Genomic DNA, 18,941 nt, shown 5'->3' on the forward strand with positions numbered 1-18,941 from the left:
CCACTCAACTTAAACATCACCTCTCTGCCAATAACCTGTATGAAACATTCCAATCCGGATTCCGCTCCAACCACAGTACTGAAACTGCTCTCCTCAAAATCACCAACGACCTTCTCCTCTCCTCTGACGCTGGCACCTCAACATTCTCATCCTCCTCGACCTCAGCGCCGCCTTTGACACCATCAATCACACCATCCTCCTCACCCGACTTGAAACCACCTTTAACATTACCGGCACTGCCCTCTCTTGGATCAAATCATACCTCTCCGACAGACACCAGTTCATCTCCATCAATCTATCTATAATTCCAGTAATCTCTGTGTGTTTGTTTGTACGTTTGTACGTTTGTACGTTTGTTTGTCTGTGACCGCTGTTTCTCGACAACCACGGGTCCGATATACTTTAAACTTGCCAGGTATATTGCTGGGGACCCGAGGATGTGCCTTTTCAAGGTTTCATATTAATCGGACAATTACTTACCGAGCTATGTCCAAAAAACGATTCAACCAATCAGAGAGCAGCGAGCTATCGCGTGTGCCGAACGTGGCGGACACACTCTGCCTCGGATGGCACATTTGAGAGCGTATTCATTTATTTCACGTTTGCAAACTATGTTGGCGCTATGTTGGCGTTAAACTATGTTTTAAAACTAATAAAAACCCCGGGGGGATTGTCACTGTACTCGCAAGCCGTTCGCCGTTCGCTTTGGCGTTGCGAATGGACCAAAACATTTCATGCACCAAACCATTTCATGTAAAGCGTTCGCCGTTCGCTTTGGCGTTGCGAATGAACCAAAACATTTCATGGACCAAACCATTTCATGTAAATAGAGGGGGGGATATAATTTTAGATATAGATATAGTACGGGCATGCCCTAGTAACTGCAAATCCCCCACTGCTCCCCTGCCCCAAGGTGTCCCCCAAGGTTCAGTTCTTGGCCCCCTCCTCTTCATCCTGTACCTGTCCCACCTTGGTCACTTAATCCGCCGTCATGGTCTCCAATTCCACTGCTTCGCCGATGACATCCAGCTTTTCATCTCCACCAAGTCCATCTCCACCGCCACCCACTCTATCCTGACAAACTGCATCACTGAAATAAAATCCTGGCTTCAAATCAACTTCCTCAAACTTAACTATGATAAATCTGAAATAATCATCATTGGCCCAAAAACGCTCACCAAATCCACCCATAACTTTGCCCTCAACATCGACGGTTTCTCAGTATCCACCTCCCCTCACATCCGGAATCTTGGCATCATCTTTGACCAAACCCTCTCCTTCGACAAATACACTAAACAGATCACAAAGACAGCCTTCTTTCACCTGAAAAACATCGCCTGTCTCCGTCCATCCCTCTCCTCCATGGCTGCAGAAACCCTCATCCACGCCCTCATCACCTCCCGTCTGGACTACTGCAACAGCCTCCTCTTTGGTTCACCCTCAATAATCATCAATAAACTCCAATACATTCAGAACTCCGCTGCCCGTCTACTCACCCATTCCCGGACCCGTGACCACATCACCCCCGTCCTTTACAAGCTTCACTGGCTCCCCATCCCCCAGAGAATCCAGTACAAAATCCTCCTCTTGACCTACAAAGCCCTCCATAACCTGGCCCCATCCTACCTGACTGACCTCCTCTCCAGACACACTCCCACCCGCAACCTCCGCTCTGCTGGTACCAACCTCCTGACCCCCCCCAATGCGGACCAAATTCAGATCCTGGGGGGACAGGGCCTTCTCCATCGCTGCTCCCACCCTCTGGAACTCACTACCTCACACCATCAGAGACTCCTCCTCACTCACCACATTCAAAACATCACTCAAGACCCACCTGTTCAACACTGCATTCAACATTTAACCCACAGCATTTAACCCCTGACTATCTCTTCTCCTTCTCCTTCCTTTTGCTTTGATTATTTACCTGTTGATTTTTGTCTTTTTGCACTTGTTTTTTTTGTACTCTGTCAAAGCGTCTTTGGGCTTCTTGAAAAGCGCTATATAAAATAAATGTATTATTATTATTATTATTATTATTTCATTTTAAATATTATGTAAACAATTCGAAAAAAAATCCACTTTGCCATTTTGTGTGGAGTGTGGTGAAAGTGTGGAGAAAGGAAGGAACTGCATATGATGCAAAGCATACTGCTTCATCTGTGAAGCATGGTGGAGGTAGTGTCATGGCATGGGCTTGCATAGGTGCCTCTAGAACTGGCTCACTCATCTTTATTAATGATGTAACTAATGATGGCTGCAGCAGAATAAATTTGGAAGTGTAAAGAAACATTTTGTCTGCCTATGTACAAGAAAATGCCTCCAAACTCATTGGGCAGCACTTCACGATGCAGCAAAACGATGACCCAAGGCACGCTGCCAACTCAACAAAGTAGTTAATCATGTGAAAAGGTGGAAGGTTTTAGACTTGCCAAGTCAATCTCCTGATTTAAATCCAATGCAGCAAGTATTTCACTTGCTGAAGAGGAGACTAAAGTCATAAACCCCCAAAACAAACAACAACTGTTTTTTGAACTGTTTTGAATTTCGTGGTGGTGAGGTGTTTTGAATGACATGGCTGTGAGGTGTTTTGAATTACGTGATGGTGAAGTGTTTTAAATTAGATGGTGGTGAGGTGTTTTGAATTATGTGGTGGTGAGGTGTTTTGATTATGTGGTGGTGAGGTGTTTTTAATTACGTGGTGGTAAGGTGTTTTTAATTATGTGATGGTGAGGTGTTTTCAATTATGTGGTGGTGAGGTGTTTTTAATTACGTGGTGGTGAGGTGTTTTTAATTACGTGGTGGTGAGGTGTTTTTAATTACGTGGTGGTGAGGTGTTTTTAATTATGTGGTGGTGATATGAAGTATGAAGTACTTTATATACGGTACGCAAATATGTGCAGTGTCCTGAATTTGTGACTTTCGTGAATTTGTGAAAAAAACTCGCTCAAACTTTTGTGAAATCGTCCCAAACTTCCAGTCTGCATCTACCCCTCCAGTATGTATGTGCTGAAGAGATCCTTTTAAAATATTTTTTTTCGACCTAAATCTTCAACCCACAACAACTCGGGTACAGTCATTATCCTCAGCTAAAACAAGCCCGTTCCTCTCCAGCAACACGTGGTGAGGTGAGCGTAGAGAGCCAAGCCAAGCTAGTATATATATATATATATATATATATATATATATATATATATATATATATATATATATATATATATATATATATATATATATATATATATATATATATATATACAGCATACATATAAAATCCGTATGCAGGTTTTTGTTTCATAAACATAACCCGGGTTTTTTTTTTTTTTTTGTGAGTGATCAAGACAGCGGTCTGTTGCCTGTATGCCAGCCAAATAAAGGGATGTGTCAGAGGAACGTGTCACATGATTGGAACAAGATCGGCCATGGGGCAGGTACTCTGATATTATATTAACTAGTGGGGTACCCGTGCTACACACGGGTGTGAGGCCAGAAGCAAACAGACAATGCAGAAACAGTGAATGCTAAAGCATGAAAACAATAAATTCCACATTCCTGTAGCACCTTAAGTCACACGTCAGACATGGACAGCAAATTCGTGAAGGACTACCATGAAAAGCATACCCGTTGACAAACAAATGGGTACGTTTGTTCCATACCCAGTTAATGGCGAATCTGCATATGGCGATCCGCGAATTCACGTTTAGAACGTAGAAACCGTCACGGCATTTCATCATTCACTTGAACTCGATATCTCTTTTTTCATTCCAAACAGCATAACTCCAATCACAAATGAAATAACATTAGTATAAAAAATAAACTTTTAACAACATTCGTGACATAAACAAATATTTAAATCCTGATGTGAAGTTCCATACGGTTGGGTGAATACAATTACAAATTCAAAATCGTAATTGTATTCACTCAATTCCAATCATCAATTGATACTTTAACAAAACGATTAACACGATTAACGTTTAACGATTTAACATTACGATTGAATGACGGTTGTATTTGGATATTATCAAACCCACGCATTGCCGTCATCTGTCCACTTCCGCATTCACCGGTTTCATAATTGTCATCAAAATTCTTTCTGTCTTCTACCGACTCCTCTCCGGCCTTGCTCCTCCAGCTCTCTCTGGGCTCTGTCCCCCAAATATTCCTACAGGTCGCACAAGATCTGCCTGTAACCCTCTCATAGTTAAACTGCCAAAATCAAGACTCTCTGCTCACCTTCACTCCTTCATTCCTCTTTTCTCCCGCATCTGGAACAAACTCCCTCACTCTCTTCAATCCCACTCCTCCCCTCCAGGTTTTTAAAACAGCTGTTCACCACCATCTCTTGGTGAACCAAATGTTGGAGGGGTAGATGCAGACCGTGCGTGCGGGCATGCATGCGTGCGTAAGCGAAGGACCACATTCAAATTTGGTGTGTGGGTGCAACCCACGTCAAAATCCAAGATGGCCGCCGCCATGTATGTCTGACGCCATGTATGTCTGAACCTTGTGAGCGGAATATCTTGAAAAATAAGCGAAGTACCAACTTATAATCTGGTGTGTGAGTGTATCTAGGCATAAGGAAGAACGCTATTGAAAATTGGGTCGCCACGTCAAAATCCAAGATGGCCGCCACCATATATATGTCTGAACATTGTGAGCGAAATATCTTGAAAAATAAACTACTAACTTCTAATCTGGTGTGTGGGTGTATCTACGCATAAGGGAGAACGCTATTCAAAATTGGGTCGCCACGTCAAAATCCAAGATGGCCGCCTTGCGTCTTCCATTTTGTCAACTCACATCACTTCACCGACGGGGGACCTAGGCGTAACGCTTGTTTCACCCCAAATCCACTTTTTTTAAATACCAACTTCTTTCCTGGAAGTCATTGGTGTCCTTGTGTTTATACTTCTCCACCCCCCCCCCCCCCCCACACCCTTCCCACGCCGCCTCCCCCCAAACCCTCTCCCTCCCACACATTCCCGGTGTCCCTGCTCTCAAATGTTGTGTTTATGTAGTTCCCCTTCTCTCCCCATCTTGTCTACCCATCCCCTTTTTATACACTTTGTTTGTTTGTCTGTTTGATTTGTTTGTGTGATAAATGTTAGCTCTTTCACGAGCCTCGATTCCGTATACAAAAAAATAATAAAAATCTAAACACATTGTAGAATTTCAATAAAAGCCACATTACTGTTCATATCCATAAATATTATTCCATCGTGTTTGGAAAAATTGGAAAATTGGAAAACTTGGAAAAACAATATAGCCTATTTTACTCCCAGGGGTCCCAGGAATACCCACCTAAAATATCGTTGCGATCGGTTGAGCCGTTTTTGCAGTACCTTCGAACGGACAGACGGACATTTGGTGAATTATAGTAAGATAACTATCAAGATAATAACATGACCCCGCTTAGCTGCTCCTGCAGGGAACGGGTGATTCTAGTGATCTTAAATCAGCGACCTCACTCTTCAACGACTTCAAACATAATGAAATTGCTTTAAAGATATTACTTAAGGAAGTCTAGAACATATATATATATATATATACACATACACACAGTGGTGGCCAAAAATATTGGCACCCTTGCACTTTTTTCAAATAATGCACCATTTATTCCAGAAAATTGTTGAAATAGAAAATCTTTTGGTATCCACATATGTATTTCTTTGGTTTGCAGTGGAACAAAACAAAAAAGCTGAAGAAAATACTAAATCTTAGCTTATTCCACACAGAAATCCTAAAATGGCCTGGACAATATTATTGGCACCTTTTAAAAGTTGTTAGAAAAAAATTTGATTTCAAGCAGGTGATTCTCCTTTCCTTTGGAATTGAAGTCACCTATGGTGAGTTGCATGTGCCTGCAATATAAAAAACACTCATTCAACCAGTTTGAATAGAGAAAAGGAGTTATTCTGCTGTTTTGTGTCACTGTGTGTGGAGAAAAGAAAGAAAACCAGAGAATTGTCTGAGGAGGTCATACACAAGATTGTAGCCAAGCATGGACAATCTCAAGGTTACAAGTCCATCTCCAGAGACCTCGATGTTCCTGTGTCCACCGTACACAATGTTATCAGGAAGGTTAAGGTCCATAGCACTGTAGCCAACATCCCTGGACATGGCCACAAGAGAAAGCTTGATCGAAGATTGCAGCGAAGGATTGTTCGAATGGTGGAAAAAGCACCTCGATCAACTGCCAAACAGATTCAACCTGACCTTCAGACACAGAAGGTACGACAGTTTCAACTCAGACCATCCGTCACCAACTCAATGAAAGGGGCTTTGATGGTAGGACTCCACTGCTGAGAGAGAGACATGAGAAAGCCTGACTGTAGTTCACCAAAACACACCAGAATAAGCCAAAATCCTTCTGGGAAAATGTCCTGTGGACAGATGAGACCAGACCTTTTTGGTAAACCACATAATCTCTATGTTTAAAAGAAAACAAAATGAAGACTTCAAAGAAAAGAACACATTCCCTACAGTCAAACATGGAGGAGGTTGAGTGATGTTTTGGGGTTGCTGTGCTACCTTTCGCACTGGGTGCCTTGAATGTGTGCATGGCATCATGAAATCAGGAGATTACCAAGTCATTTTGGAGCGCAATGTTCAACCCAGTGTCAGAAAGCTGGGTCTCCATCGAAGGTCATGGGTCTTACAGCAGGACAATGACCCCAAACACACTTCAAAAATCACCCAGGAATGGTTGAAGACAAAAGGCTCGATTATTCTGACGTGGCCAGCAATGAGTCCAGATCTAAATCCCATTGAACACCTGCGGGGAGATCTGAAAACATCAGTTGGGAGAAAGCATCCTTCAAATCTGGGAGAATGGGAGCAGTTTTCGCAAGAAGAGTGGGCCAACCTGCCAGTAGAGAGGTGTAGGAAGCTTATTCATGGCTATAGGAAGCGCTTGACTGCAGTTATTTTGTCCAAACGCCATGCTACCAAATATTAAGTCTGGGGTGCCAATAATTTTGTCAATGCCATTTCTTTTTATTTTCTGATTTAAAAGGATATATTAAGTTTTGAATCAAAAACAAAGGTTCTGTAATATTAACAGTGAAATAAAGAATTGTGGAGACAAAATACTTTTGTCAATTTCAACTTATTTTTCGAGAAAATTGTGAGTTCTTTGAAAAAAGTGCAAGGGTGCCAATATTTTTGGCCATGACTGTGTATATATATACAAGTATAAAACAAGTAAAATGTTATAAAACTCACTTTCAAAAGTAGGACTGACAGAATTGTGAGAGGGAAACAGTTGGAAAAAAAGGCAAAGCCCTGGTGAGACTAATCTAAATAACAGATAACTGCTAATCTCATGTTTAATACATACATCTACTGAGGAAGCTCTCAACGTTCTTGTTCTTCCGCAAAGCTGGGAAGTCCAGGTCACGCACCAGGGCATCAAATCCGTCCTGTTAATAGGAAAGAGCACAAGGTATGATTAAAATATTATTGGATGGTAAGATTATGCAAAATGTATCACACTTTATGGATTAGAAGAGCTGTCACCTTTAAATTACTTTCTTCCTGAATAAATATGAACAAACTTGAATTACTGGCATCTCATGGCAGGAGGAAAAAATTCCAGGTTCAGCTGTCTGGCAGGAGGCAAAATCCCAAATCCCAGGCCAAATCCTACAGCAAGCAGTTTGGTGAAGTCTTAATTATTTTATTATTATTATTTTCCCCATGCCCTCTCTTGCCTCCGTCCATCCCCAGTAAGGCATGTTACATACATCCTCCCAGGAACTCACACCTGATAACTCTTCCTCGTTGATAGATCAGGATAACGCACTCCAAATCTCTTCGATTTCAGCTGAACCCCAACTCATTTATGTCCTTCACATTGTAATATACTGGTGGGTTATTTTTTGTTCAGTTGTTTCCATCCGATTGTCTGTTCAGTGGCTGCCATGTCATTTAGTCATTTCATGAGCCGAGACTATTTCAAAAATTATAATTCTTTAACAAATCTATTTTTCATTTAAAAAAAATCCAAATGCACTGTTTTTAGCATTCAATAGCATTTGTAAGCAACTCTGATAGGCCAATTGTTATACCCCTCACAGATCTTTAGGTGTACAATGAATAATTCGCAGCACGTAACCATACATTTCCTTCCTTTTAAGTGTACATCAAATTTGTAGAAAAGTTACCGAAAAAGAAAAAAAAACCTGGTGAGTTTGGTTGGAGTTTGTTAGGCTGAGTCAGAACCTGGCACACAACAGCATGCACCTGGGCATTGTTTGCCACTGTGTAGGTGAGTTGCTGGCAACAGTGTAAAAATACGAAAATAACCTTTTGACTATTGGGAATTAATTCGTCGTTCAATCCATCGCACCTCCATCACCCCTCAAGCATTTTCTGTGTAGTGCACTTTAGCGTTGTAGAATGCCCCAACAACCCAACAATTCCCTTTTTGACAATCCAAGACTGCAATGTCCCCAGATATTAGTTTTATCTTGTCATTGTTTCTGTAGACATCCAAGTCGAATCAAAAACGATTGACTCACCGCTTGCTCACAGGATGCGATGAAACGCACTATAAACATTGAACATCCCCATGAAATGTGCAGCCATATGTCATTTGAATGGAGTAATGCTTTACTTATAGTGCATGAATAATCAACTCGTCACATCCGGGCATACACCACAGCACAGCAAAAATAAATTCACGAGTCGATTTACTCAGGGGAAAAAAAACTATGTATTAATAAAATGATTCAGGGGCCGCCACAGGAAATCTATCTTTAAAGCTCCATATATATTTAGGTTAGAAGTATCATTGCAACTCTCGGTGGTGTGTAATGAAAGCAGAAAGCAGGACTGTTAAAATTGATTAATTAATGAAAAACAGCAGAGTCAACATTATTAAGAGAGTCTAACAGCTTCAACTCACCCTTTTTATTTTTACAGGTTCGAAGGCCCATGGAGGCGATCTTACATGCAGAGAGAGAGATATTAGACACTGGACCAGACTTCAGACAAACACAGGGGAAAGACGCACAACTTCCTGGTGCACTCTGGGTGCTGGCGATACCATCTAATGAGGTTACTTTTCTTTCCACAGTGAGGCAATTGAGGCTAAATCGACTCCTCCTTTTACCTTCCCCCCACTGAGGATTCCATCCTCCAAAAACAACTCCACCAAAGGAATGCCAACCATCCCTGTTCTACCCTCCAAAAACCATTCCACCGATGGGATGCCAACCATCCCTGTTCTATCCTCCAAAAACCATTCCACCGATGGGATGCCAACCATCCCTGTTCTATCCTCCAAAAACCATTCCACCGATGGGATGCCAACCATCCCTGTTCTATCCTCCAAAAACCATTCCACCGATGGGATGCCAACCATCCCTGTTCTATCCTCCAAAAACCATTCCACCGATGGGATGCCAACCATCCCTGTTCTATCCTCCAAAAACCATTCCACCGATGGGATGCCAACCATCCCTGTTCTATCCTCCAAGAACCATTCCACCAAAGGAATGCCAACCATCCCTGTTCTACGTTCTACCCTCCAAAAACCATTCCACCGATGGGATGCCAACCATCCCTGTTCAATCCTCCAAAAACCATTCGACTGATGGGATGCCAACCATCCCTGCTCTATCCTCCAAACATTGGGGCAATACCCCTGGCGCTCACCTGGTAGAATAAACAGTGTAGGGTATTTTAAACTGCACTGACTAAGGGTATGTTAAACCAATTTGAATGGTTGCTAGAAGACAGGGCAGCATGTAGAATCAATTAGATACACCAACATAATTTTTATTCCTTCCACAACCTTTACATCAGAGATGGCACGATTAGGAGCTTAAAGCGTGCTTTTCCTTGCAAGACTCTTTATTCAAGAGTCACTCAACACTTATTTTTTCGTATGCACCACAGAACTGCAGGAAAGCACAATTAGCTGAGGGCACAGTTCTACACCACCGAGACCATTGAGTGAAGTGGATTTCGTTTGTTTGACAAGACATCCACGATGCCAACGAATGAGTCTTCTCTGCTTTTTGAATTCCGCACCATTTGAGGCCGCGGCGGCTCGACGCCAAGTTATCTTTCCTTCTTCATCAACAGCTGGAGAGACGGCAGAAGGCTTCATTGAAAACCAGACTTCATTTACAACATCATTTACAACATATCCTGGTGTTGGTTTAGTGGTTAGGGTGCAGGCTTGGGATCCTAGGTCCTGGGTTCGAATCCTGGTCGATCGCTAAATTAACGCCAGGGGGGTTGACTCAGCCTGTCATCCTTTCGAGGTCGGCAAATTGAGTACCAGCTTGCTGGGATGAATGATCCCGGTGTGTACCCCGGTTTAGAATAGGTACACCGTATCCCTGCGCATCGTAAGAGGCGACTAAGTGTTGGCATCAGGAAGGGCATCCAGCCATAAAAACATTGCCTCAAACAGGGAACCATGATTGTCATGGGGCCCGCAAGGCTAACCCCTGCTCTAGCGGGGAAAATGGCCTTAACACGATCATTCATTCATTCATTCACTTCATTTACAACACTAGGGCATGCCCGTACTATATATATATCTAAAATTATATCCCCCCCCTCTATTTACATGAAATGGTTTGGTCCAAAGCGAACGGCTTGCGAGTACGGTGACAATCCCCCCCTCTCTATTTACATGAAATGGTTTGGTCCAAAGCGAACGGCTTGCGAGTACGGTGACAATCCCCCCCCCCCCCCCCCCTCTATTTACATGAAATGGTTTGGTCCAAAGCGAACGGAACACAAACGCGCAGGAAAGCAAAAGAATCGCAAATTAGTTTTAATTAGTTTTAAAACATAGTTTAACGGCAACATAGTTTGCCAACGTGAAATAAATGAATACGCTCTCAAATGTGCCGTCCGAGGCAGAGTCTGTTCGCCACGTTCGGCACACGTGATAGCTCGCTGCTCTCTGATTGGTTGAATCGTTTTTTGGACATAGCTCGGTAACTACTTCTCCGATTAATATGAAACCTTGAAAAGGCACATCCTCGGGTCCCCAGCAATATACCTGGCAAGTTTAAAGTATATCGGACCCGTGGTTGTCGAGAAACAGCGGTCACAGACATACAGAGATTAGTGGAATTATAGATAGACTAGGGCATGCCCGTACTATATATAAGCTAGGACGTGCCCGTACGTGGGTGCCCGTTCCTTGCCAAAAAAAAAAAAAAAAAAAAAAATTTGTGTAGGGGTGTGTGTGTGTAAACATCCTAGGGCGTGCCCGTACGTGGGTGCAAAAAAACATGCGTGCAAACAACAACAACAAAAAAAAAACTTTGAAACCACGTGGCAGTAACGACCACAGAACCCCCCCCCCCCCCCCCTCTATTTACATGAATGGTTTGGTCCATTCGCAACGACCACAGAACCCCCCCCTCTATTTACATGCAATGGTTTGGTCCATTCGCAACGCCAAAGCGAACGGCGAACGGCTAAATCGCCATAGCTCGGTAAGTACTTGTCCGATTAATTTCAAACCTTGAAAAGGCACATCCTCGGGTCCCCAGCAATATACCTGGCAAGTTTAAAGTATATCGGACCCGTGGTTGTCGAGAAACAGCGGTCACAGACAAACAAACAAACGTACAAACGTACAAACAAACACACAGAGATTACTGGAATTATAGATAGATGTCATTGCATTTTAAATGTGAGTGAGATTTATTTTGTTCTGGTTTAAACATCCTCTTCACCTGGCTTAAACATCATCATTATCAACCAGCACACTGAAAAGAATTATCATCCCACTGTGCATAAGAGAGAGCAAGTTTCTGTTAAAGGATTCCCAGGCTGAGTTAACATCATGGGTAGTGGAAATGGGAGGCCAGTCCTGAAGAGAAGATAGGATGCCTGCTTGCAGTCCCCGCCAATCTGCCTGAATTAACTGCCAGACTTGCCGATGCTGAGGCAGATCTCCATTAATTGCCAGAGAAATGTTGACTTTCACAAGCATATCATCAGATGGACCAATTAGAGCAGAGGAACAGCAGAGGACATGCACAGGGAAGTGTGTCATCACCAATTCCAGAAGGGAGGATTTTCCAATGGGAGAAATCCAGGTTGGAAAGTTTACAGATAGAGTCAGTCCCATGGAGGCACAGAGGTCCTTTGCTGAAGTGCCATGGCTGATGAGAGAGGTACCAACACCCATCCAAGTTGCATGGTGACAATTGAAATCACTACATATGAGGAAGAGAGTTTTGGAATGAGTCTTTGAAAGTAAGTCCATGTTCTCTGAGTGAGATGTATATGGAGTAGTCACTGTTTGGAGGACGGTACAATACACAGACAAACAAGAGGTGGGAGCAGAGAGGAAAAGTCGCAGCCAGAGGTACTTTTGGGGGTTGGGAGTTGCAAGATCATTGCAAAGGCAGTGATAAATTGAGTTCTTGATGGAAAGTGCAATTCCACCACCGGGGCAGGGTTCAGGCCTATCAAATCGGAGGGCACAATAGAGACACTAAGGAGTCAGGGATGTCCTGTGGGAGGAAGGATTCTGTTAAACAAATGATCTCCAGTTTATCAGCAGTGGTCTGGATTGAAGGATCTGTCAGGTTGGAGCAGAGACTTCGCATGTTTGAGGTCCACACAGTTAAGGACACGAGCAGAGGCACATGGGTCCTTTGCTAGGCATTGGGAGGCATTGGGGGGGTACAGGATGGTGGGGGATAGTGGGAGACAGGGTGAGGGGAAGGTTTGAGTAGGTAGGGTGAGGGGGCAAGCAGAAAGAGTGCAGATGAAGTGGAGGGATGCTGATTCCAAATTCTCAAATTGGACAAAAGGAGATAAAGATTATGGGATGGGAGGAAGGAATGTTTGTTGAAGGCACAGAGAAAGGCGTTGCTGTTGGTACGGGAGGAGGGTTTGTGGACCAAGTGCTTAGCTGACAGACGGTTTTGGTAAAATATTTTTTGCGAAGAGACAGACCATGGTGAAGAACACTTGCTAACACTTACATCAGAAGATTACTCCTGATGGAGACATAAGGAAAGTGAAGCATTTTAAAATGTTTTGAATGCTTTTAAAGGAAGAAAGAAGGAGCATTTATATTCAATGAAGATTCTGTATGAATAAAATACTGTATACACAGTAACTCCATCGGGTTAGACAATACTATAGATACTATATTGAGAAAAGGGAGAGAAAAAAGAATAGAGTACAGGATGTACAGGCAGAAGGAAATTCAAGTAGAATGAGATTGTTGTGGAGTGAAAAAATCAAGTTTTTTTTTGTTTGTTTGGTTTTATTTTTTTGAAGCAGGGAAGGGAAATCGGATAACGTTGAGAAGGTAAACGGAGAAAAAAAGGACAGATTTTTCACAGAGGTCATCCTAGGAGTAGGACTTGAACAACAAAAACAAATATGACAAAAACAGCACAAGGTACGATTTAACAAGGAAAATTGGACGGAAACACAAACAACAACAAAGGATCGAAGGTATAACAGAAAAACACTATGAATCCGGTTCGGAAAACATGGCCTTAATGAGGTGGAAGTGGAAGCTGCAGATTAAACAAACACATGGAAAAATCCCCAAACTGGAAGTCCAAATATATTGAGAGCTTTATAGATTCCAAAAATATTGAGAGCTTTTGATTGCACAGAAACCAGGAAAGACAGATGTGATGCTGCGGTGCCCATTTGGAAGAACAGTTCTCCATTGAGCTACAACCCAAATGCCTTGTTGACTCTAAGTAGCTCTGATTTTCAAAGGACATGGATTGATGGAAGACGCCCAATCTGTGGCTGGCTTTGGGCACCAGCATTTGCTATGTGCTCGGTCTCGGAGAGATCATGGCTGATGGTGAGGCCTAGAAGTTTGAGAGGCTGAACCTCTTCCAGTGGCTGGTCATGGCAATAGGTGGGTTACTTTGACGATCCTTCCGGAGCGACACGGTGAGAGAGTGAGATTTTCTGGGATTGAAGGACATGTTCCATTTACCAGACCAGCATCTAATCAATTCCAGATCAGCAGAGAGATGCAGCTGCAGTCTGCCTAGCGGAGCGATGGGGTACACTGTACGACACAATGGGGTGCTGACGGGAAAAAGGAAGACAGTTTCCTAGAGCATCAGAAAGGTTATGTGGATGAGGACTAAAAGTGGACCCAAGACAATGCCTTGGGGAACTCCATCCTCAAGCAGGAGATGAGAAAAGAGGGTTCCATTGATAGCAACAAATTATTTCTGTGAGAGGAGGAAGTCAGAAATGTAATAATGAAGGCGGCCTTGTATACCACAGGCAGAGAGCTTGGTAAGCAAAACAGAATGCCAGACTGCCAAATATCTGAAGTACCTCTTGTTTCAGATTTAGGGATCGACATTTAGGACAATATGACCTCCAACAATTGCTGATAAAAGAGCAGTAACATGTGCAGAGTTTTGTGATTGGGACAAAATCCAAACTGATGGTCAGAGATCAGGCTGTTTGAAAACAGGAAAGATTTCAACAGCAATAATAGATTCCATCATTACTTGTAATTGAAAGCAAGCTCCCTGGTCTGCAGTTGATAGGATTTGTTCTTGCACCAATGCACCATTCTTGCAGAAGGGAGTGATGTTTGCTGACTTCCAGGCCAATGGGAGGCAGACAGCGCAGGACAGAATGAATACCCCTCTATTTTGTCCTTCAACCCTGCTGTTGGTGTTTTCTCACTTTCTTTCTACTGCTCCTTTCGTTCTGTTGTGCCCGGATCCATGCAGTGTTCTAGTAGCTCTTAAATGCATTGACTTTGTACACAATAAAAATAAATAAAAATAGGCCATACAAAGGGGAAGCTAAAGGCAAAGCAGGAGTTGAGGAAAGGGGCACCTATGCAATCTAGGTGTATCACTGAAGCAGGGTCAAGGCTTAACATAACTTTCCCTACATCCTCAGGTGAGAAGGAAACAGTGGCCAGTATATGGTGGGTATCAGGGGTAAGATAGTGACAGAGCGACATGGGTTAGGCACACAAGATTTAGAGGGAAATACACAGGTTAGACATTCTACATTATCTCGGACATGTTCTGCAGTAATGTCATTTGAGGTGAGGGTGGAGATTGAGGGGGAGGATGTATCTCATATATACACGAGAGATGATGATGATGATGATGAGATGATGATGATGAGATGATGATGATGTATACACGAGAGATGTAGTTGAGAAGGGACCACCATGACTTAGAGGAAGGAGACCAGTTAGAGTTCAGCCTTGAGAAATGCAATATGATGTTTGCTGGCATGTCTCACGATGGACACCCACTTGTTGCGAGCCTTACAGAACAAACTAACGTTACCCTCCGTCGGGTTAGCCTTCCATGTTGAGAAAGCAAGCTGTTTGACAGCAACTTCCTCTCTACAGGATTCAACCTAACAGGGCCAATTAAAAGAAAGAAAAAAAAATAAACCGTTAGAGGCCATTTTTCCCCACAGAGTGGGGATGGCCTTTTTCGGGCACCGTGGTCCCCTTTTTGAAGCAATGTTCTATGGCCGAATGCCCTTCCTGCCGCCAACCCTGTTAGTCGCCTCTTGTGACACACAGGGAATTACCAGTGAACTAGTACTCAATTTGCTGACGATGACGAGATGACAGGCTGAGTCAACCTCCCTGGTGTTAATTCAGCAATCGACCGGGATTCAAACACAGGATCCTATGATCCCAAGCCTGCACCCTAACCGCTAAGCCAATACCAGGCCTTAACAGGGCCAATTGGATGGATAGAATACTGTATACACAGGTGGCATCAGGAAGGTCATCCGGCCATAAAAACATTGCCTCAAAAAGAGAACCATGACAATTACAACTACATATGGGCAGGGTACAGCCCAAAGTGGAGATCGATTTCTGAGGATTGGGACATGGAATGTAGGGACAATGACAGGGAGATCAGGAGAAGTGGTGGAAGTATTGATCAGAAGAAGAGTGAACATATGTTGTGTGCAACAGACGAGATGAAAGGGAAGTGGTGTGAGAATGGTGAAGGGTAGGCAGGGACAGAAATACAAGTTTGTGTGGGAAAGGTGCCCGGAGGGCGTGAACGGTGTTGGTGTCCTGGTTTCTAAGGAGTTTGTAGACAGTGTGGTGAGTGTGACTAGAGTGAGTGATAGGTTGATGATGGTGAAAATGATGATTGGAAAGCTCTTGGTGAACGTCATCTCGGGATATGCTCCACAGGTTGGTCGGAGCGATGAAGAGAAGGACAAGTTCTGGTGTGCGATAGAGAAGCTGATGGAAAACGTGAAAGATGAGGAAGTTGTTGTGGTAGGAGGAGACCTAAATGGGCATGTGGGAAGGAGTATGGACGGTTTTGAGGGAGTTCATGGGGGTTATGGATATGGTGTGAGAAATGGAGAAGGTGAAAGGATTTTGGAGTTTGCTGATGGAGCTGATTTGTTGATTTGTAACACTCAGTTCCAGAAAGGGGATAATAAGCTTGTTACATACACGTCAGGTGGGTCGACGACAACCGTTGACTACCCGATGGTGCGTAGGCGAAATAGGGGGCACCTCCGGGACACAAAGGTGATCTCGGGGGAGGAGGCTGTTTCATAGCACCACTTGGTTGTGTGCGACATAAGGGTAAAAGGTGCGAGGAGAGCTCGGCGGGTGAAGTACCAACCGAGAATGAAGGTGTGGAGGTTGAAAGAGGTGACAGTAAGGGAGGCATTAAAAGAGAGGCTGAGTAGGGTCGAGGATGATGTGGTTGAGCTTGAACATGGTTGGATATCAATGAAAGATAGTCTGTTGGGAGCCGTTGGTGAGGTATGTGGATGGACAAAAGGACCACCGAGGCACTCGGAAACATGGTGGTGGGATGATGAAGTTGGAAAAAGGATTGACGAGAAGAGGAAAAAGTTCAAGGAGTGGCAGAAGGCGAAGGGTACGGGAGCAGAAAAAGCAGAGCATGAAAGTTATAAGGCAGCCAAGAAGGCTGCAAAGAAAGAGGTAGCAAAGGCGCAGGAGGCATGTAGGAAAATGTTCGGAGAACGCTTGGATTCGGAAGAGGGTCAGAGAGAGGTATTCAGGATTGCAAAGTAGATAGCGAAAGAGGTGTGATGTGATGGGGGTGAGTTGCTTGAAGGACAAAGTGGGACAAATCGTTGTGGACCCAGATGGAATTAAAGGAAGATGGAAAAGATATATGGAAATGCTGTTGAATACAGAGAATGAATGGGATGGCAACATCGAGAGTAACCCAGTTTTAGGACCGGCAGAGAAGATAACTGAGAAGGAAGTTGAGGAAGCGATAAAAGCAATGAAGACTAGAAAAGCGGGAGGGCCGACGGGAGTTGTGGGAGATATGTTGAAGGCAGCAGGAAGTTGGGGTGTGAAGAGAATGGCAGAGATCTGTAATCTGGTGGTGAAAGAAGGTCGCATTCCAGTGGATTGGGAACTGAGTACCCTCGTCCCTCTATACAAGGGGAAAGGTGACCCTCTGGAGTGTGGCTCGTACTGAGCGATAAAGTTATTGGAGCATGGAATGAAGGTATTGGAAAGGGTGTTGGAGAGGAGGATAAGGAAGAAGGTGAAGATCGACGAAATGCAGTTTGGATTTATGCCAGGAAGAGGAACGACAGACGCGCTCTTTATTGTGAGGCAGTTGCAAGAGAAGTACATGGAGAAGAGGAAGAAGTTGTTTCTTGGGTTTGTTGATCTGTAGAAAGCATTCGATAGGGTTTCATGCAAAGTACTGACATGGGCATTGAGGAAGTTAGAAGTGGAGGAATGGTTGATCAGAGTTGTGATGGCAATGTACAAAAGAGCGCGCACAGCTGTAAGGATGAAGGACGGGAACAGTGGTGAGTTTGAGGTGAAGGTGGGAGTGCATCAGGGGTCGGTATTAAGTCCACTACTATTTGTAGCTGTGATGGAGGTGCTGGCTCATAACGTAAAGGAGGGTTTACCGTGGGAGTTGTTGTATGCAGATGATCTGGTGTTGATTGCGGAAAGTATGGATGGACTGAAGGAAAAGATGAACAAGTGGAAGGAATGTATGGAGACAAAAGGTCTGAAGGTGAATATAGCAAAGACGAAGGTGAAGGCAAGTGGTAAAGCATGTGGTGAGGTGGAAAGAACTGGGAAGTGGCCATGTGCTGTGTGCAGGAAGGGTGTCGGAGTGAACTCCATTCAATGTACAATGTGCGCTGAGTGGGTTCATCAAAAATGTAGTGGTCTGAGAGGGTCATTAACCAGTGTGGCAGCTACATTCAAATGTAAGGTGTGCACAGAGGGAGCTGCAGATGGAGGAAATGTTGAGTTGGATCTTGAAGACGGCGTGAAGCTGGAAGGTGTGAAAACATTTTGCTACCTCGGAGACATGCTGAATGGAGAAGGTGGATCAGACTCGGCAACGGTTGCTCGAGTGAGATGTGCATGGAAGAAGTTTCGGGAACTGAGTGGCGTGCTGATGAGGAGGGGAGTGTCGTTGAAGCTGAAGGGAAAGGTGTATGCTGCATGTGTGAGAAGTGTTATGATTTATGTGAGCGAGACATGGGTCATGAATGTAGAGCAGAAACGAAGGCTGGAAAGGGTGGAAATGCGAATGGTTCGGTGGATGTGCGGAGTATCGTTGAGAGAGAGGAAGACAAATGATGAATTGCGAAAGATGATGGGAATAGAGCCTGTGATTGATGCTGTGAAGAGGAACAGGTTGAGATGGTTTGGTCATGTGTTGAGGAAGGATGAAAGTGACTGGTTGAGAAGAGTGATGGAAATGAATGTAGAAGGAAGTAGAGGAAGGGGAAGACCGAGAAAGACTTGGCTAAAGATGGTGGAAGAAGAAATGTGGCGATAATTTCACCCCAATACCACTTTTTGAAATACCAACTTCTGTCCTGGAAGTCCTTGGTGTCCTTGTGTTTTATACTTCTCCCACCCCCCCCCTCCCCCACCCCCCTTCCCACGCCTCCTCCCCCCAAGTCCTCTCCCTCCCACACATCTCCCT

General features: G+C 43.9%; 1 protein-coding gene across 1 annotated transcript in view; it reads right to left on the reverse strand.

Annotated features, from left to right (window-relative positions):
* LOC137432634 (rho-associated protein kinase 2) overlaps nt 1-18,941 on the reverse strand; it is a 213,536-nt gene that overhangs the window by 164,032 nt on the left and 30,563 nt on the right. Inside the window, exon 2 of the mRNA XM_068124718.2 lies at nt 7,337-7,418. Within this exon, the coding sequence (XP_067980819.1) occupies nt 7,337-7,418 (82 nt within the window). The remainder of the gene's footprint in view (nt 1-7,336; nt 7,419-18,941) is intronic.

Source organism: Myxine glutinosa, chromosome 8 (assembly GCF_964187855.1).
Source record: "Myxine glutinosa chromosome 8, kmMyxGlut1.1, whole genome shotgun sequence".
NCBI lineage: Eukaryota > Metazoa > Chordata > Myxini > Myxiniformes > Myxinidae > Myxine > Myxine glutinosa.